Raw genomic sequence first — 21,860 nt, 5'->3', positions numbered from 1 at the left:
CACCAATGTAATCCAAGTTGTGCCATCCGTAGCTACCTGACTACGGTTGCTATGGAATAAAACCTTAATCATAGTAGGTTCTGTTCAGAGGCAGCTGATGAAAAAGTAAGTTATTAGTGATCGTAAAATAAACTGAAAGCAAATTAAATGTGTGCATTATTCAGTACGATTGTAAAAATGCCAATGCATCCGATCAAAAATACAACAAATACCACAGGCAACGATTTTTGGACGCACAATCTTTTTTTTATTTTGCTTTCTCTGAATAATTCAGAAAATCAATGCAAATAATACAATCGAAACTTCATGCTTCATATGACGAAATGTGCCACATAAGGATCCGATCTTTTTAATCAACCCCTCAAGACAAGCTATAGTGTGCCAACATGTAAAATAATAATCCGTCTTCATAGTGGTGAATAAAGCACGAGCCCGACTGTTTGACTAGATGCAATCAACTGCTTTGTATCATCTGAGCTGAAAGCTCTACGAACATCAACGCCCACCAGGCCACATCACTTCTGATCGCAACATTCGCAATAACGAAGTGTTTGCTCACCACAAAGACCCCCATTCTCCAACAGACGACGTGATATCACCATCCATTTCTTCAATTCTTCCGTTCGAAAGAGGGCAGGGAAGGTTTCTTCTGCAATGTGGCAGTTTGTAATGGAATTCATTACACTCACTCACTCGAAAACCGCATCAAAGCCTGCAGCCAGCGCTTTCTTGCTGAAGTCACTTCTTGCTTCGGGTATGATTCATCCGCCAGCTGCGCTCTTTGGCACCTCTTTCAGCTCACAATTCAGGGTCGTATTCAGTAGTGTGCAATTATGGCAACATACGATTTTAGGGCTTTACCAACCTGGAATTCCGCCTCTGAGCTCTTGTAACATTTTGGGACAAACAAACCTCCCTTCCATGGGCATACCCTGCATTTTCGAATGCAGTATGCAACCGCGCTTTCTCAAGATTGCACATCAGGTAGAAAGTTACCAGCTCCCGTCGTCAGTCACCATCTGTCCTCTTCTAGAATCACAAACGTTTCGTTCTTAAATGAACAAAAGAACAGTTTGAAGGCGCCAACCAACGTTAGGATACAGAGAGCCTCAATCTTCTCCTTTCCAACTGGTGCGAAGGCGGCAGGTTAGAACGGATTTTGCGGAACCGCTAGATGAATGCGGCATTTGCATATTTAAACCATCAAGTTTACACTTGCACCCTGCCTCATCAAGCCTCTGCATCTTTGTGCCAGCCTTCCTATAGTGAAATGACTTCTTCTTTGACAGTGCGGCACCGAGTTGGATCCCCGCATGTACAGTGCTGATTTCCCCTTTAGTAGGGTTGAAACAGGTGGCAATGTGTTGCAGATTCATTCACGTTGATATGGAGATGTGGGAAGCATGTCACTGCTTTGGAAATCGCTTTCCATGAGGAAACAGAGCTTAGTGGGTGTGCAAAATTGGATTGAAAGCTCACGGTACGAAATTAATGGGTTAGCTTGAGTCGAACCAACTGATTGTATAGACTGAGTTGCAAATTTAATTGGAGTGTTGGCAAAAGCAACCCGGGCAAAATGCAATTATTGAACTGGTTTACAACGCAGAAGTAGTAGTATGCGTCTGATTACGTGAAAATGATTTTTTTCCGCATTCTATACATTTTGAAAAATATCATGGATTAAGCTAGTTCTATGCTTAGAAAAGCATCATTTGAGAACGAAAGAACAAATAATATTTCGACAGTATGAACCTATTCGAGGTTTCCAGTAGCCTTGCGATCAGAGGCGTAGGATTGCCAATCCGGAGATGGCTAGTTCGATTCTCGGTCTGGTCTAGGAAGTATTCGGGTTGGAAAATTTTTCGACGCCCTGGGCTTAGTGTATCCATTGTACTTGCCCCATAAGATATATACCTACTTACGCAATGGCGGACATAGAAAAGCTTTCAATTAATAACTGAGGAAATGCTAATAGAATACTATGTCAAGTTCCAGTTGGAATGTAGAGCCAGTGAAGAAGCAGAAAAAGAAGAAATCTATTCGGGCTGCTCAGGTGCAGCATTTATAGTCAACTGGTGACTGACGCTAGCTGATTAATTGGAAAAATTCAGATAACCACAAAATATGGGGAAACGTCGCTTGTGAGTTTTCGGTTTTGAAGTTTTTTGCATGTTTTATGTTCATAGTATTTAAAATACTAAATTATTTTGGCAATCTGAAACGTTATGTCCCCATGATGGTTTTTCAGGCACAGTAAATTGGGATATCAAATATGTACATCATCATATGAGCATATGAACATGTTAGCATATGGAGACGCATGGTGCATATGAACATTGGTGTATCAATGTCGAATACCGTGATCAGGAAATCATGAGAAGGGGAAGATGCTCCAAAACGCCCAAAGCGATCCGTATTTTGATTTTATTCATTTTATCATGTTGTTCAATTACTTACCACCCTGACTAATAGTAAATCATTAGGAGGTAACTTTTTATTAGCATTTGAAATGGTCTTCAATAATATTCAAATTTGGAAAAAGTATCAATAACCATGTCTTTAGAATAGTATTTGTATGAAAGGGCATGAGTTTTTTATGTTTATTGCGGATCAAAACACCTGCCCGACTCTGCTCTATCGCATAAACGAGGTATGTAGAAAATACTATAAATTCGCCTTTTTCCCACGATTAATCGCTAGAAATCATTTTTTCTAACTGGATCACCGCCACGAATCGTGTATTTTGCTATTATCATTGATTTTAAATAACATTAAATAGTAAAAGTGTTAATGAATATCAACTACTGATCAAATCTCATTATTTGGTCTCTGTTTTCAAAAAAAATCAAATAAATCTCGCTTAACTTTTCAAAAGGTCCTAAGTAACATTTTTTTCATGAATTAATTTGAATAGCGCAATCAACAGAACAACATGAAAGCTTTTGATTGCAGTACTCAAATTAATTCATGAAAAAAATGTTACTTAGGTCCTTTTGAAAAGTTAGGCGAGAAATCATCACAGCAGGCTCTGGAATTTAGATTTTTTTAACAAGGTTCATCAAAATTAAGTGACAAACAACTTCTCTGAAGAAATCACACTTTAAAAAGCGCAGTACAATCGTACGCATAAATATCGACTTCAGTGGATTTTGACTAGTACACCGTTTGTAGCAATTGCCTGATAGACGGTTTTTTGACTGCAATATTTTATTTATAGGGGCCCTCCTTAGCCGTGCGGTAAGACGCGCGGCTACAAAGCAAGACCATGCTGAGGGTGGCTGGGTTCGATTCCCGGTGCCGGTCTAGGCAATTTTCGGATTGGAAATAGTTTCGACTTCCCTGGGCATAAAAGTATCATCGTGGTAGCCTCATGATATACGAATGCAAAAATGGTAACCTGGCTAAGAAAACCTCGCAGTTAATAACTGTGGAAGTGCTTAATGAACACTAAGCTGCAAGGCGGCTCTGTCCCAGTGTGGGGATGTAATGCCAAGAAGAAGAAGATTTTATCTATAAGAGAAATACAGAATTGTATTCATGCGTATATCTTATATTAGGGAGCAATTAAGGAACATTCTTCAATACATTTTTCATTGAATGGAATTACTGCACGTTAACTTAGGTGGAGTATTTGATTTTAATCGTTCAGCACGCCTACTGTTAAGGGGGCCGTACACTTATTATGTAAGCATTTCGACGTAGGACTACGTCTGTCTTTTCTATATTGGGGTTACACTTTACGATTGCGAAAATCGGGGATCGTCACGAAAGTAAGATAGATTTTTAACTTTAATATCTCAGTCGTTTCTCAATGGATTTCCTTTTTTTTGGTCCATTCGATCAAGGGTGAGTTAACGCTTTGTATGTATGTGAAAATACTGATTTTTAACGATGATTTATCGATAATTGATAAAAAGTAAAGAAATCGGTAAACCAACCAATCACGTACATGCATCACAAGCACAGACATTAAAAATCAATCACTTGCGGGTTTGGATCTAATCCTCAGTTTGAACAAGATTTCACGCAGCGCGGACGCATCAAAACGATCGCAGCAGAGAGGACACAGCATCACGGAGGCACTGGTAACATTTTCATCGGAAATCCTGGTGGTCCTCGGTGTGTTCCTGGAGATCATTCAACCTCAACGAAGCAACATTTCATATGAAGAAGGGGTTAACTATAAAAATAGCACTGTTGCGATTCCGCGCCGCCAGTGGCGATGCTGAAAATTTATTACAAATTGTGGTGTCAGTTAGTTGTTGGGAAGGCGCATTGGGAAAAGAAAATTGATTCTTCTCAGGACCAACATGTTATGGAAAGAAAGAGTTAATGGATGGACTGTTTCGGTGGCATTGGGTTTGGCGTGGTAGCTTGGTTGCTGTTAGTGATTCCATCCATTCAAATTTACGGGCCTAATTTATTGAATACAAGAAAGCTGCTTTTCGGCGCGCGAGCCATTTTTATCGGGATTCCGCAATGAGCGGTTTAATGTATGTATAAAGCAGTGGCAACTATTGTGCCACCAACATATTATATGTTTTTCTGTTTATTAACAAGAACTCTACTTATTATTTCCCCCTAGTAACCCCCCCGGTAAATTTGAGCCATAAAATATTGAAACGTCAATTTGATAACGTTTTTTTACGAACAGATCGTAAGTTTCAAGTAGAAGAAATCCTTTTATAATTCGTTGAAAAAAGATGACAAAGATATCCTTTTTCTCATTGACAATAATTATTTTGAATCTTATGTATTAGATTATGGCGTAATTAGCGTGAAGAATGCTTTGCCTTTTCTGTATATTTGGTTTTAAGATTTTTGACGAAATTGCTTGGGAAAAAAGTGCAAAACAAAAAATCACTTATAATGCGTTTTCCAGCTAGGACTCTTCCCAAAAAAAAATGTAACGTGCCTTGTTTTAATTTATTTTACGTAATACCTATTTTTGTAAATCTTTTATATATTTTTGTTGTTGCCTGTCCTCCCGCTTGCATGGCAGTGGCAAATTACATTATCTGTTGTCTGCGGGATTCCGATCAAAATGGCTCGCGCGCGCCGGAAAGCGGCTTTCTTATATCTAATGAAGTAATTCCATTAGTTCCGCCCCTTCATTAATTGTTATAAAGCCTGTCACGTTAAATTTTGGACACGGAGATAATGTCCAAATGTTTTTCAGCCATTTTATCAATTTGGACGGAGATGAAAACTTGCTAAATGCATCACATAAAGCGGATAGATTCAGCTATGCGAAAATTGATCATCTCTGCGGTTTGTAAAATTCTAAAAATTCTCATTGGAAGATGGGTGTCCAACATATAACGTGGACAGGCTTTATTTACACCCATATCATATCACAAAGGGGCGGGGCTAACGGGCTTAATTAATTGAATACAAGAAAGCTGCTTTCCGGCGCGCGCGATCGGCAGTCGGAAAACGAAGCCGTCCCACCGGAAGAATCTGCCCCGCTGTACACTCCGGAGCAACTGATGCCGATATTCACGCAGCTCGCCACTCGGCTGGGCGGCTGCAAAACACGCTTCGACCAGGTCTTCACTCTTGGCATGCTCAGCATTGAAAATGACTGCAAGGGTGGGCCTGGTCAACTGGAACGCTTACTCGTTTAAGAGTAAAACAATTGAGCTGAAGGATTTCCTTAAGGAGAAGGGAATAGACGTGGCGTTCATCACCGAAACGCACCTAAAACTGGAGGTGAACGTCAACATCCCGGACTTCCGCATCGTGCGACTCGACCGGCCGACCAGGGGAGACGGTGTGGCCATCGCTCTTCGCTACAACATCAACTGTCGTCTGCTTCCAAGCTTCCAGCTCAGTGTCATCGAGGCCATCGGTGTCGAAATCACCACTTCTGTCGGCACAATCGCGGCGTACTGTCCAACGCAAGCGAAATCCGGCGATGGATCATCGGCTGCCCTTTGGAGGGACATCGTCAAGCTGACGCGGAGGCAAGGCCAGTATATCATTGCCACCGATCTGAATGCCAAACATCAGGCCTGGGGCAACAGTCGCGGCAATCGAAACGGCACCATCTGGAGCAACAACATGGAGGAAGGCCACTACACGATCTTGAGCCCGGATTCCCCCACTCGGCTGAGTCGGTCCGGTATCCGACCTATACATAACCAACATGAACGACCACGTCTCGCAGCCGGTCGTCTACCAGGAGCTCAGTTCGGATCACTATCCGGTGGTGGCGGAAGTGGGCTCCTCAATTAATCAGCATCGGTAGTTGCGGCGAAACTACCATCGAGTGAACTGGCAGCGGTTCCAGCAGTGCGTCGACAACTTCGTCGATTACGAGGTGCGTCAGGATACGCCAGAAAGTATCGACCGCCAGCTGTGCGCCATCGAATAGGCAATCTCGGTGGCCAGAGAGCAGCATGTCCCGACGGCTCGGCAGGTAAGCAACTCCATAAACATCGATACACTCACAAAAGATTTGATTCGATTGCGGAATGTCACTCGCAGGCAGTTTCAGCGTACTGGACTGCCTGAGCTTAAGGTACGCTGCAATCGAATCACAAAAATTATCAAGGCCAGAATGGTGGACTCAAAAATAACGACTTCTCGAATAAGATCCGCACTCTCCCAGATTATGCTAAGCCGTTCTGGAAAATGACCAAAATACTACAATCCAAGCCTCGCCCAATATTATCTTTGATTTCACTAGACAATAATGGCGCTAAGGATCGCTTGATAACTCCTGTAGAGAAGGTCGCAGAAATAGGTCGTCACTTCGTCAGCTCACACAATCTTGGGCAGAACATCGTCAGTCCACACTAAGCAGCCGTCAACGAGCATGCTAATAACATCCATTTGATTCCCAACGACTTCTCGGAGTTGGAGATCTCAGCTGGCGAACTGATGGCCTATATCAAATCATCGAAGAACATGAAGGCCCCAGGCTTCGACAGCATCCTGAATCTCGAGCTCAAACACATGAGTGCTCCGTTCTTAGAGCACCTTTCGCTGAACTTTAATCAGTGTCTCCGGCTCAGCTACTTCCCATCGTCTTGGAAGTCAGCGAAAGTCATATCCATCCGGAAGCCTCCCCCAAAAGTTATCGTCTCATCTCAGGGGCCCTCCTTAGCCGTGCGGTAAGATGAGCGGCTACAAAGCAAGATCATGCTGAGGGTGGCTGGGTTCGATTCCCGGTGCCGGTCTAGACAATTTTCGGATTGGAAATTATCTCGACTTCCTTGGGCATAAAAGTATCATCGTGTTAGCCTCATGATATACAAATGCAGAAATGGTAACTTGGCTTAGAAACCTCGCAGTTAATAACTGTGGAAGTGCTAATTGAACACTCAGCTGCGAGGCGGCAATGTCCCAGTGGGGGATGCAATGCCAACGAAGAAGAAGAAGAAGAAGATTCCTCACCGGTTACTTGAGTCTGCCGAAAATCTCAACGTCTTGCTCGAGGAACAGTTTGGTTTCCGACGCGGTCGGCCAACTGATTCGAGTTACCAACGTCCTCAGACGGAACAAGTTTGTCTCGAAAACATCCGCCATGGCCTTTCTCGATGTCGAGAAGGCATTTGACAATGTATGGCATGATGGCCTGGTGTACAAACTACAACGCTACAATCTTCCCAGGGAATCCCAGCTACCTGGTGAAAGTAATCAATTACCTGTCAAAAAGGACATTCCGGGTCTCAATCAGGGAGCGAGTTCCGATGCGCACGACATCGTCGCAGGCGTCCTCCAGGGCAGTATCATCCGGTTCCTGCTTTTCAATATGTTCACCTCCGACATGTCAGAGCCTGCAGAAGGCGGCATTCTGTCTCTGTTCGCAGATGACACCTCCATCGTCTACAACGGTAGAGTGATCAGAGCGCTAGTGGCAAAAATCCAACAAGGCCTTGATGCCCTGACAAAGTACCTCACCAGCTCACTATGGGGAATCAGGTGGCCGAAAATAAAAAAATCGACTTTCTCTGATTCGTAATTCAAGTTGACCTACTAAATGCTAATGCTTTGGAGCATTAAACCCCAGCATATCAGCACTCTAAGCCATATGGTTATCAAGATATAGGCATTAGGGCCAGACACTTTTTAGTTCTTGAAAAATCAATGCATTATTCAACTGTCAATATCTTCGGCTACAGTAGCTCTTTTACAACTCTTTAAAAAGTTTCTGAAAGCTTGTTTCATGGACTTGCGAAGTTATGGGAAAATAGGTAGTGAAACATCCAAAAATGACCCGAAGAAAAAAAATTTTTTTCATACAAAAGTTCCATACAGAAAAAGTTTCTTAAAATTTCGCTTAGGGACTACCACCAGTCTTTCTTTGGACTTCCCAGAAGGCATTAAAACAAAATCCAGCCAGTTATGGCTGCAAATCTGCGATTCCGATCAAGTTTCTAAAAAAGTCATCAATTTTGAAACATTAAATGTAATTATTCTCATAATACACGGCAGACTGTGATGGTCTGGATACAAAACCCATTCGTATGACAAAAGAGCATCAAGAACAGTTAAAATAGAGATAGTAGATAACACGAAAATTGTCGTAGGCTTCGTGGTAGGCCGTGTACACGATAGCTTATGCAGCTATATGATACTCCATTTGGCGTAGGCTCACCAAGAGGAGGCAACTCATTATCTATCAAGTATCAAGCAAATAAATATGAAAAAAAAACAATATACTCTTGAGGGTTACGAAAATACTCTAGGCTTCATTTGAAATTATTTCATTAAAAGTAAAATTTTGATATTAATTAAAATCCAATATGTGAATACAAGAAGCAAAAATGTCTGTACCTAAGGAAATCTTTCGATAATTATTGGTATGTACCTAGGTGAAATAAATAAACAGAACATTTATGAATGTCTATCTGAGTGCATAGTGAGCTGTGATTGCGAAGGTAAATCGTGTGAAGTGTTTGTACTTATTATTTGGTGAATCATGAATTATAGGCAACTCATTGAAGTATTTAGAGCTCACGAGGGACGTCAGGTAGATCGCGTTGAAAAAGCTTTGGAATATATCTGCCAAAGCTTCGCTGTGGATAAACAAAAAAGAGTCAACTCCATACAAAATTGAAAAATCTGCATTTGAAATTTGAAAAAAAAAATGGCAGGCCGCATCCCGGTCCAAAACTTACTTTGACTAATGAGGAATGGCTTGACACAGAATTTGAATTAGAAGAATTTTATCATGCTGAGCCAGAGCCAGGGCTTCAAAATCTCGTAGAGGGCCATCAAAAAATTTTGAGGATTTAAGTGAGCGTACGAAGCGCAGAAGAATTAATGACGAGCTAATGGATCCAAGAGAGGATACCATAGAAAAGCGCTACTGGGAGCAAGAAGAACTGCCTACAACAGAAGTGATACGAGTATGGTGAAAGTGATAGGCCATATTTTAAAAAACCGAGATCACGCTTCCATAATGTACACTACTCTAAGTGATTCTTATGGAATGATGTCCGATGAAGAAACTTTTGAATATTTTCTCGATTGTGATATGAGTAAATATGTGTACGAACAAACACATAAAAAAATCCTGCAAGATTTCCTACTTACAAAGTGATACAAAAAATGAAAGCGATATGTTCTCCTCCGCTGGATTCCATCGAAAAAACGACAACAAAAATACAGGTAATGAAAGATAGATCATCTCCCTTGAAATGGAATAATATATGTATTCATATTTTTCTTTTAGGTTAGAATACAATTGCTAATGCAACATACTGTAGAACGAATAGTGAAATCATTGAAACACGAAATCAATGAAAATAACCAGGACTTCGTCGAAATGGTCCTTTTAAGTAGTTGGGGTATGGACGGATCTACGGGATACTCGCAATACCATCAATCATTCCCAGGTACGAATCAACAAGATGATTCAGATGTATTTTCAGTGACAACGACTCCAATACATTTGTATTTACTAAGTAATCGTAAACATATTTTCTGGTACAACTTGACCCCACAAAGTATTCGTTATTGCAGACCAATTATGCTAGAGTTTGTGAAGGAATCGAAGCAAGTTGTGATCGATTGCAAAAACACCATAGAGAGAGAACTAAGTGAATTAGTTCCAGTTAAGATCGATTTGGGGCAGGAGAAATATGTTTTGGTTGACTTCGATTTTGTCATGAGCATGGTGGATGGTAAAGTTCTAAATTACATAACTGGTACGTCATCAATGCAAAATTGCCCAATTTGTAAAGCCACTCCAAATGTAATGACAAGCCTAGAGGTATTATTTTTTTTAAAGAAATACTTGTACATTTTTAAAAACTGTTTTGTTTTTCAAATATTTTAGGAGTTTGGAAAAGGATATACACCAGAGATAGGTACACTTATTTATGGAATGTCTCCATTACATGCAAGAATGCAATTTTTCGAGTGCTTTCTACACATTTTTTTACCGAATGGATTTTAAAAAGTGGCAGGTATCAAAAATATTAAAGGAAGCGTACTTGAAGAGAAAACAACTTATACAGAAAAGGCTTTATGATAGCTTTGGTGTGAGAGTTGACCAGCCAAGGCAAGGTGGAGCAGGATCAAGTACAACTGGAAACATTTGTCGACGAGCGTTTTCGAATCCAAATCTGTTAAGCGAAGCATTAAATGTCAACGAAGAGCTAATTCACCGGTTCTGGAACATTCTGATCGCGATTAACTGCCAAGAGCAAATCAATCCTGAAAAACTGGACAGTTATTGTAAAGCAACCTACCGGTTGTATTTGCAGCTGTTTGATTGGTATAAAATTCCTGCTATGGTGCATAAAGTCCTTGGCCATGCTGGGGATATAATAGCTCATTCACCAGCGCCACTTGGAATGTTGGCTGAAGAAGCAGCTGAGTGTCAACATAAGCATTTAAAAAAGTCGGACTCATCATGCCAGGAAAGCGTCAAGAGAAGAAAATTTACATGACGTTTTCATTCGTGCTATGAACTCGTCGGATCCTTTGATAAGCTCCCTCAACTTAGGTAAGCGACTTCAAAAAAAAATCTAATCTGGAATATCCAGAAGATGTTCAAAGTTTTTTAGTTACTGAAACTTCTTGCAATACAACAGATTCGAGTACAGAAAAATATACCATAGCAGATATTTTAATCGATCTTGAAGAAATAAATGATGATTTTGTTGAGGATGTTCATGTACATAATGAATAAATAAATGTTGTTGCAGTATACTTATATATCTTGAAGCTTTTATTGCATGGAGTTCGTTTAGCTTTAATAGAGCTTTATATTGTATTCCCTTTACTTGTTTTACGGGTTAAGAGCCTGAACCAATCTGAAAAATCCTACAAAGACAACCTGTTACGTATGTAGATGCAATGGCCTGTATTTGACGGAGTCCTTGTGCAACTTAGAACATCTGTACAACTCAATTCACATAAAAACAGTATACAATTTTCTAGTTTGAACTCTACAGGTCTGCGCTGCAATAAAATACACATCTATAGACTGCTGTGTACATGATACATTCGTAGATAAAAGGGATATATTCCATAGAGATCAAAGGTCTGTATTCACGGGAGTTTGGAGACCTTAGAAGTAATAACGACCTGCAAAACAATTATTTCACATCTTTTAGACAATAATCCACGATATAAGTGTGAAATATTGCAGAAATGAAATGAAAATATTTTCGGCCACCTACTTGTATGGAGCCGCCCCATAGTGCAGCTGGAAGATCTGTATCAACGCGGCGAAGACCCAGGCCATCATTTTCCCCCACTCTATATCCTGTAAACATGTTCCGCTTGGGGAATGTAAAATCATCCTCAATGGCACGACTGTGGAATGGGCCAATGAGGCCGATTACCATGGCTTGACCCTCGACAGCAAGCTTATTGACAAGACGGTGACAAAGTGTAACGTTTTCTTGAAACTTCTGTACCCTTTGATCAACCGCCGGTCGTCATTGTCCCTGAAAAATAAGCTTGCTATCTACAAGCAAATCATCCTCCCTGTGATCGAATACGGCATGCCGGTCTGGGAGAGCTGCGCTAAAACCCACCACCTCAAACTTCCACGGGCCCAAAACAAATTCCTGAGGATGATCCTCTACACCCCTCCCAGGACAAGAACATCCGAGATCCTCCGTCTGGCCGGAATAAAAACCTTAAATGAACACTTTGGTGAGTGCAAAGAAAAGTTTAGGGTTCGTTGTTTGCATTCCGATCAGGCTCCAATTAGGGCGCTAGTTCCAAACTAGGATATCAATTTTTTATTGTACATATTAGTGTATGTACATAGTAGTTAGGTTATGAAATTTTAAAAACACACTAGCGCCTCCTAAAGGCCGTCATGATATATCATATTTTAAAACTCAAATCTATATATATAAAAATGAAATGGTCTGTGTTCGTATCCGCATAACTCGAAAACGGCTGGATGGATTTACTTCATTCTTTCGGCAAATATGTTCGTTATCGTTTCCGACGGGTTTATATGATATTTCCTAATAAGAAAATCACGAGTAAGGGCGGAGAAATTATGAAAAACTAAAATAAAGATATTTCGCATGGACAGCTCAGAACGCGCATTTTCGCCTACTATGCAGGACAACGTCTGCCGGGTCGACTAGTAACATTATAAAAAAACAAATCGAAGTTAGAGGGCCAAGCCGGCGATCACTGTACATGTAAAAAATAATTATAGAACAAAAAATGACTAAATAAAGAAGAATTTTACTACTGCTATTGCTCACTACATTGAATACAAAAAAGCAGCTTTTCAGCGCACGCAAGGCATTTTGATCGAGATTCCACGGAGAGCGATCATTGCATCGGCATAGGTGGTGCTCGCCGGCATGTTGCTGCAGAATCATCGTCGCGTGGCCTTCATCAGCAGTACTCAAGTGAAAATTCCTCAGAAAAATATATTAAGCTCTTTTAGTGGAATGTATTCAACCGTCTAAGATGAATTAAGTACTCTCCATTCAATTCCACCAATTATTTTCGATATCTTTGCAGATACGTATTTCGACCACAACTGTGTCTCGTACTTCGAGTTCGAGTCGAGTCAAGTACGAGACACTGAAGAGTAGGACACTCGCACACCTTCGATGCATCAGGAGGATACAAAAAATGTGGACTCGAATATATTCGAGGAAAAATATAAATTCTAAAGTTCATCACTGAATATCGCTATAGATTCCTAAGAGTATTTGGGACCTTCCGTAGCTCTGAAGGTACTGGAAATTCCTTAGATATTAACCTCAGCGAAGCATCTGAACTGGACTCTTACAACGAAAAGTTTATCAGAGAATCACAAAGTTAATATGTAATCTTAGAGATGCAAATAAAACCTCATACTGCTGTTTCTTTTGAGTAGCATTCCTGTAGAAATTCCAGTATTGTTTTCAGAATCATCAAATTAGTTTACCTTCCAATATTAATAGGTTTTTCTCAGGGCATACAAGTTTTATTCAGAATCTCAAAACTCTCTTCAATATGCCAAGATTCTATGATTCCAATCAGAACCGTAACACAATATCCTTTATATTCCTTTGCCTGAATTATACAGTTTTGGCTTAATATGCAAGTTTTAATTTTAAATCTACAGTCTTTAATATCTTTGGGTTCCTTTTGGTATTCTAGAATTTATTGTTATATTTTGTTATTTAACCCTTTCAGGATGATGTAAAAAGGATTTAACGTATATATTTAGGGTTTTCCACTCGGTCTTGCCATTAAATTTTCTGCAAACAATGCAAAATTTCCATAAACAATTAAGAATTTTCCACAAAACAGAAAAAAATTAACACTTTTAAAACCAAAAATTGCAAATATGAAAGAAGAATTTTCCGTAAAGAAACCCAAATTTTTCACGGAAAAAATACAAACATTCCATAAATAAATCAATATTAGGAACAAATAATTACAAAATTTTCCACAAAATAAAAATTTTGTGATTGTTTATTGCTAATATTCATTTATTCATGAAAATTCTTACTTCAGAATTGCAATTTTTGCTTTTACAAGTGCTTATTTATTATTGTTTTGTGGAAAATTTTCAGCTGTTTATGGAAATTTTGCATTATTTGTAGTAATTCTATATTTATTTAATACTCATACCCTGATTTCTTATTTTATTACGGAAAATTTCTATTTTTCCTCTATTAAACAGATTTTCAATCCAGAGCTGGCTCATCTCTCAAAATTTCTGATTCTTCATTGAAATTTTATTTTGACATCGACTCGTGGAAGCCAAAGATGCCATACTGAAAATATTTTCTCGGTCACTCAGATGGTTCTTTCGAATGATTTTCCAAGAATTTCCAGTATAAATTAGAAAAAAAAATCCAGCTTACTTTTTTTTACAGAATCTCTAAGATGTTTTCAAAGTCCTGGGCAACTTTAATGAATCTTCAAAGGAAATTCTCCTACATTTCCAATGGATTTTTTTTTTCGTTTTCCAAAAGAAATTCTTAGACATTTTTAGCAGTTTTTTTTTATTTCCAAAAGAAATTATTCGGAATATGCCAAAATATTTCCGATGGAAATTCCTAAGATTTTCCAGTAGAAAAACTAAAAAAGTTCATCTGAAACACCAATAATAAATTTCTCGAGGAAATTCCGATGTTTTTACAAGTGGAAATAACGAAAAAATAGTACTTTTGTAGTACTTGTAAAGGTTGTACTTTAGAAGCATTTCCAGTAGGAATTCCTAAAAAAAAAACAATCAAAATTTTAAAGATTTTCTGATGTGAAAATTCCTTAAAATTTCTAAACAATTTCCTGTGCATCTTTGCATGGTAAAGATTTAAAGCAATGTTTAGCTGAACCTACAAAGAAATCAAAATGACTTCCCGAAGAAGAATGAATTCCCGATGAAATTTTGGAAGAATTTATGGTGCAAATTAAAAAAACATGAACCTTGAGAATTCTAAAGATTTATTCTTTGAAAATCCAAAGAATTTCTAAATAATGCCTCGAATAGAAAAATACTTGGAATTTAAAAAAAAATGTGATAGAATTCACAAAGAGCGTAGAAAAGTATTCCGAAAAAATTCATTCCACCCGAAAACATCCTAGACAGGAATGAGAATCGAACTCGTCATCTCCGGATTGGTAATCCTACGCCTTTGCTCGCAACGCTAACTGGAGACTGAACATTTTTAAGTGCACTCTTTAAAATGTTCGAAAAACTTCTTTTGGAAATGAAGAAGAATTTCTGGTGAAGATTCGAAAAACCTTGTCGAAGAAATTCATTAGAATGTAAAATAAAATATGAAAATATGAACATTTTTTTCCAACGGAAAATTATATGTATTTCCGACGGGACTGTTTTGAGTTTTCAGACATGGATTTTTTTCGGAGTGTTAAGGAAATTTTTTCGGAATTTACACTGGAGATGTTTTGTTTTTTTCTGCATTAACAATTTATACCAAAAGTTTTCAGAGAGAATTGTTCAAAAATCATTCTGAATGCCAGCACTTTATTAGGATTGTATAAAGTAATGTCAAAGTTTCTATAGGAAATTTCTTTACTGGATTTTTCCTGAATATCCACAAGAAATTCTTTTAAAGTTTTTTTTTGATTATTGTAAAAAATGAACATTTTTCAAAATTGTAGCTGCAGTACGCTGATGCAAAAGTGTCGGCGGCGTGATGCCAAAAACCATCTGCGGCGGAATTTAAAAAAAATATTTTTCCATTTTTCCTTTCCAATTTTTTTGTGGAAATTGAGACTGAATCGCAACCTGGTTTTTCGTTTATTTTTTTTATAGAAAAAGGATCTAAGGCTAAACTGGTCAAATAACGCAGATATACATCGGCGTTACGACCGACGCTGCGTTACCGGTTTTTCTCGATGCACACCTACGTCTTTTCAACGCTGAATTGAAAAGACGCTACGTGGGCATCGGCCCTAAGATGCGCTTTGCGTTTAATGATTAAATCATTAAATTTTAATGATTAGTATATTTTACACCGCTATTGTTATTCACCAAAAGTTTTTCGTTTGAAAAAAAACACGTGGTTCGAGAGCAACACCCCCCTCCCCCTATATATGACCACGTGGTTTCTGGACGGCCCCTTAGACGGTTGAAAATTCCTGTAAATTGTGGTGAAGCATCGAGTGGCCATCCGCAACAACCATCAGCGGATGTGTATCGAGGCGCGTTAACCGGTTGTTTTCAGGATCAGCATTCGAAATGGAAGAGAATGGATGTATGACGAATATTCTCCACAGGCACAGAAAATTTGATGACAATTATGGCATCATCAGTGGTGTCCGTCGGTGGCTGCTGCAGTGAATTTAATCGAAAATATTCATAAAAAAGACTTCTTGCTATGCAGGAAGGTTGCATCCCATAGAGTAAAGAATGTATTTGCATTTGAGTTAATAAACACTGGAAGCAACTTTTTCCACCCTTCCAATTTCACCCCCAATGAACCATAATTTATGCTGTGATCAAGTTGTATGTAGAATGAAGATAAAAAACACACACATTCGCTTCCTAATGATCACTCCCGACCACAGCCAACCGCATCCCGTCCTGAGGCTTCACTCACCTGTACGTAATAAAGGCAAACGCCAGTCCCACCAGGCTGACGGAGCTCCCCAGGACCACCCCCAGCGCAATCAGCCCGCCCTGGGAGCCCCATGTCGTGCTCAGAGATCCGTATGATACGTTGGCCGCCGGTGGAAACCCGTGGATGTGTCCGGTGTAGAGCGTTTCCATGATATGTGCCTTTCCCGGTTGACTTTCGAATCACGTCGTCGTTATCCTGCGAACGGGAGAAGAGGGACAACACAGCGATAATGAATGGCAAGTTAGCTAATTTGCATAGTGTGCATACAGTACTAAACGCTAGCATGAGTAATTGGTGTACGAGCGTTGTTGTTCGGCTTGCTTGCATGTTGTTTGCCGGCCGGCCATGGTTGATGAGTTCGTGACTCGACAGTTCTTCCCCGGGAGTAGCAAGTTTAATTGCGTTTCGCGGAATTTGTTTCCACTCCGGGGGATATGGCAGTTTATTATCCAAATATTTGTGCTGAAAATTTTCCAGGGTAATTCATCGGATATTTCGGTTGGTTAAAACACTTAAATCAGCTTTGCGGATGGTAAGTGGCATCATAATGATAAAAATGAAACCTAAGCGTTAAGTATATCACATAGATGTTTTGTTTAGAATGTGTAATTTTTCCAAACAACACACCGTTAATCATGTAATAAATTAATTTACATAAACCGGTGAAATACCGTTTTCCTGTCTTCCTTTCCTTGTAGGGTTTTTGGTTTCGAGCTCCTTCATGGTTTGATACGAGGAAGAAGAAAATTTGGTTCATTATCATTGCAAACTCAAGAAAACTGTTCATGTTGACAAGATTGAAATAATCATGCTAGAGATTTCCATTTTTGCATCTGTACTTCTAACAGCAACGATTAAGCTATAATCAAATAATTAATCACTGCCTTAAAGTTGTCCTCCCAATGGATCAGACAAGGTAGGTATGCTTGCAAGGGCCCCATCTTCCAGGACGTATTTTCAAAGTTGACAATGGTTGGTAATTTACCCTGGTAAGTACGTTAACAAAATTGGTTGACACGTGTCTGAATTAAAGCTAAAAAGCCACGTTCATGTTTTATTCCTCCCCACAATGGAAAAGTGCCACTACTAAGTTTATCAAAGCCGTAAATTTCCTTGTTCACCGCCAACAAAGAAAATGACGCTTACAAGTTGGCTCAGACTGTTTTTCACATGTGGCAAGATTTTATTACATTTATAGTCCCGAATAAAGCCGAGTGACTTGAAAGAGAAACGGAAGCCGCCCTGAGTACTCAGGTTCCTTATTCTTTCCTGTGAACAGCTCCCATCGTCAGCACAATGCACACGAGAACTCTGGGGCCGTAATCTGTTTTTCTCTGCTGAAAGAGACACATTGCAAAAAAAGAAGCCAGCGTTATATCCTCTCGTGACGGAGGCACATCATCGTTTCGCGTTGCACATGTTCCAACGCAACGGTGGCGTGGCACATTCGACTGAAGTCGAGAAATGCACGAACACAAGAATCGAATGAAACACACCGAGGAGCACACTATTTGCGCAAAAACCTTGGAGTGCGGGATCTTCCCAATTCGGATTTAGATGACGATGAAGATGACGGCAACTACGGTGGCATTATGATGGGACAAATGGATTTATCTTGTTGTTACGGATTTGGTGATTGCGTTTGGGTTTAGGGTTGAGATCAATTTGTCGTCGATTGCCATAAAAAAAGATCTAAACAATCGATATCGTCCGATAGAAGATTTTAGCTCTAAACATTTTATTGGTATACAAATTTCGCGCATAAGCGAAATAAAAAACAAACTCATGAGATCTGTAACAATTTTTACTTTCCCCATGTTGTGATCTGTTTGCAGATATGTTCATATTTTTGAAGACTTTTCGATAAAAAGTTTAAAGAAAGCCACTGCAAAGTTTTCACTGAAAAAATAATAAAGTTTAGGACTAAAATATATATCAATGCTTAATGAATTAAATCGAGTAACTAGACGCAAAAACGTAGATCCTATTCTTAATCAGCGACTACGTCATTCTCGAGGAACATAGTAGACACAGGTAGACACGCGAATTAAAAGCGAATAAAAAAAATTCTTATCTTTGAACTGTCAACCCCATTGCCGTTCGCGCAGTCACATCTATTCGCTCCAGCACCTTAAACAGCAGTTTGGAATTACATAATTTTAGAGCCCATATCGTATCAAAAATCACACTAGTCTATTTTGATCATAGAATTCAATTGTTACTTATACAAACAAATAAATTTGCACACGAAATAGTGAAGAAGATCTCAAATTTAAGATCAAAATACAACCTCAAGATTTTTATAGAGGAATGAGTTGCAAGTAATAATTATTAATTTTTATAAATATAAGCAATATTGGACATACGTATCTGATTTAAAAGAATCAAACGTAAACTCCATACCGACTTCACTTCACAGGACGAAACCAAGCTTCTAACCCTATGTGCTGTAAAGTGGAAGGAAGTTAATCCGCATCGCCAGATCGTCACACTGTTAACAGGAAGCTTACTGCTCGGTTGGTGTGATTTAGTTACTTTATGTTGCTTATTTTCGCAGCTCCGAGGGTGTCACTTCAAATTTCAATCATATTCAGTCAGTTCGAACGGTGATGGGAGCTTATGGCAATGCAATACTAAGCCATGACTGTGAGCTCGAAGTTTGCTGAAAATAAAATGTTACAACGGGTAGTGACGTCTCACTGTCGATTTCGTTATGGGTTTATCAAATTAGATGTGAATAAGTAAACAGTTGAATCTCAAAACGATATGCTGTGATTAGAATTATTTGTTACTCGTTTTATTTCAGATACGATTTTTTTATACTAACAGCAGCAGGATTGCAATTTGCAATAACATAAATTAGGCAAATATGGTAAATGCATAAAGGTTGAGAACTTATCAGGTTTAGAGGTAAGCCACTGAGCCAGCCTAGACAATAATAGAAACTTGTCATACCACGCGTCTCCATCGAACCATTTGACTGAAAAGACAGAGATGCTTGGGAAATGCACGTGAAGCTTGATAAAGAAATGAATTATTTTCTCTCAACGTTCATTCATTTCATTTATTTAGCTTACATCTAAACAGATAACACTGAATCAACTATTTTACGCCACAATACACGGTTTGAGGCCACATCTCACCATCCTCGATTGCGCACCACTAACTTGTATCATCGTTTACTAATGTTTTAACTAGATTTATAAGTTAATAAAAGCTAACTCCACGAGTTCAAATACATGCATTTTTGTTTCCCGATGAAATCAAACGAGCCACTGGTGGTGGTAAATAAGCATTTTTTGCTAAACTCAACAACAACAGAACACAAGACAGACATTGGTATTAAAAACAACAATCATCTTACTGATGGGAAAGAGTGCACACAGTTTATTTACTTGCAATAACCTTCGTAGACTTCGTTAGAATGATGAACAAATCTTTGATGAATAATTGCCCCAACAGCAGCTCCCCCGAAGACACGCGACACGTGACTGTAATAAATCAGATAAAATAAATTATATGTAACGCTGACGAACCTTGTCCCATCACAAATAAGCTTTTCTTCATCGCTGTATCCCTGGCAAACTGTGTCGCTTCACCGAAAAGCTATTTTTCTAGCTTCAAACATGTCGAATGTGATACAAGTTCCAACAATCAATAGTGTTACCGAAACTGTATTACTAATTGGTAAAACAGAAATGCGAAGCATTACCCCTTCAATATAATTTTTCAGAATAATTTTCCATAAAAACTATGAAGAAATTCCTATGGACATTCAGCAGAATTTCGTTGGCAAATTCAGAAGAATTTTCCGTTGAACAGAAAATGAACAGTTTTAACAGTTATTATGACTCATACCTTATCCTAAAGATCTAGAGAATGAGCCTGAGCATGAGCATGATTGACCGCCCACTAGAGGTGTGCGCCGGTCCAATATCCGTCGGCGGCGGCGTTTGTCAGAATTTTGGTCGGCAGCGGCGGCGTTTTCGGCGTCACTCCCAAACGCCATTCTAGCCAGCGGCGGCGGCGTGAATCGGCGTGGCGATTTTTTCATTACGTTTTTATAAGTTTTTTTTTTGCAATTTTTCGGGATATTTTCAAAACACTAAAAAAAGAATCTTTTGAATTTCGCATGAATAATCCAAAGAACTTCTCCAGAAAAATCTATAAATTTTTACAAAAGTTGGAAAATATTTTCGGATTTTCCACGGGAACTACTTTGAAGTTTCGAGAAATCTTTTTAATTACTGAAAGAAGCTCTTTGGGATTCCCAAATAATTGACTGGAATTTCTGCAGAAAATTTGTCGCAGGTTACTTTAAAATTTTCACAAAAAAATATTCCTAACTTCTACAGGAAAAACTTCGGAAATTTACGAAAAGTTCCTGTTGAGTATTCTTTGAAATTTGCAAAGAAAATTCTTGATAATTGTAGGAGAGTGCGGCTTGAATAATGGGTGTTTCCCCGTTGGATTTCTTAGTCTAGAACAGCGGTTCTCAACCTGGGGTACATGTACCCCTGGGGGTACCTTCGCTGGCCCTAGGGGGTACCTCGGACAAAAATGCGTAATGGCGGACGTATTAAATTCCAATTGAAATATATTGTTTAAGTTTTGATAATTCCGTATTTTTATCTCAAAACTTTGTCTTGTACATAATATACATGGCGAACGGTAAATCAAAGCCAAATAAATCCTGCCCTTAACCAGCACAGCGTATGAAGGGCTGCAGAATAAAAATCAAACGGACAAAACGTCAAATGAGCAAGTTTGGAAAATCTTCAATACAATCTACCTGATCTAAACAAAATGTTGAATAATATGTTAGGAATATGCTTTTGAACTGAAATCTAAAGGATCGGAAGCCTCCGTTTGAGAGACATGAAGGCTTTTAGGAAAAGCTCGGTTGCTTCGCTGCAAGAGTTGCAAGAGTATTAGAAGCATCCTTCTACGCTTCTCGGAAGCCGTCTTCCAAGAAGCTCGAAGGCCTCCTTTCAAGAAGCTTTTTTTCAAAAAGTTCGGAAGTCTCGGAAGCGTGGAAGTCCCCTCCTTTCAAAAGGCTCGGAAAGCTCCTTTCAAGAGGCTCGAAAGCCTCCTTTCAAACGGCTTGAAAGCCTCCTTTCAAGAGGCTTGGGAGCCTCCTTTCAAGAGGCTTGGAAGCCTCCTTTCAAACGGCTCGCAAAGCTCCTTTCAAGAGGCTCGGAAGCCTCCTTTCAAACGGCTTGGAAGCCTCCTTTCAAAAGGATTGGAAGCCTCCTTTCAAGAGGCTTGGAAGCCTCCTTTCAAGAGGCTTGGAAGCCTTCTTTCAAGAGGCTTGGAATCCTCCTTTCAAGAGGT

At 39.2% G+C, this 21,860-nt stretch overlaps 1 protein-coding gene across 4 annotated transcripts in view; it reads right to left on the bottom strand.

The window, feature by feature from the left end:
- LOC134227499 (latrophilin-like protein LAT-2) overlaps positions 1-21,860 on the bottom strand; it is a 349,547-nt gene that overhangs the window by 180,960 nt on the left and 146,727 nt on the right. For 2 of the 4 annotated variants that reach the window (XM_062709034.1, XM_062709035.1), the window contains one exon: positions 16,506-16,721. In XM_062709034.1, coding sequence (XP_062565018.1) covers positions 16,506-16,675 — 170 coding nt within the window. In that variant the 5' untranslated portion in view covers positions 16,676-16,721. Of the gene's footprint in view, positions 1-16,505; positions 16,722-16,793; positions 16,843-19,890; positions 19,987-21,860 lie in introns of those variants that run through there. The other 2 variants (XM_062709036.1, XM_062709037.1) reach the window with 2 other exon arrangements.

Source organism: Armigeres subalbatus, chromosome 3, assembly GCF_024139115.2.
Source record: "Armigeres subalbatus isolate Guangzhou_Male chromosome 3, GZ_Asu_2, whole genome shotgun sequence".
NCBI lineage: Eukaryota > Metazoa > Arthropoda > Insecta > Diptera > Culicidae > Armigeres > Armigeres subalbatus.
This window is presented reverse-complemented; position numbering and strand designations above follow the sequence as displayed.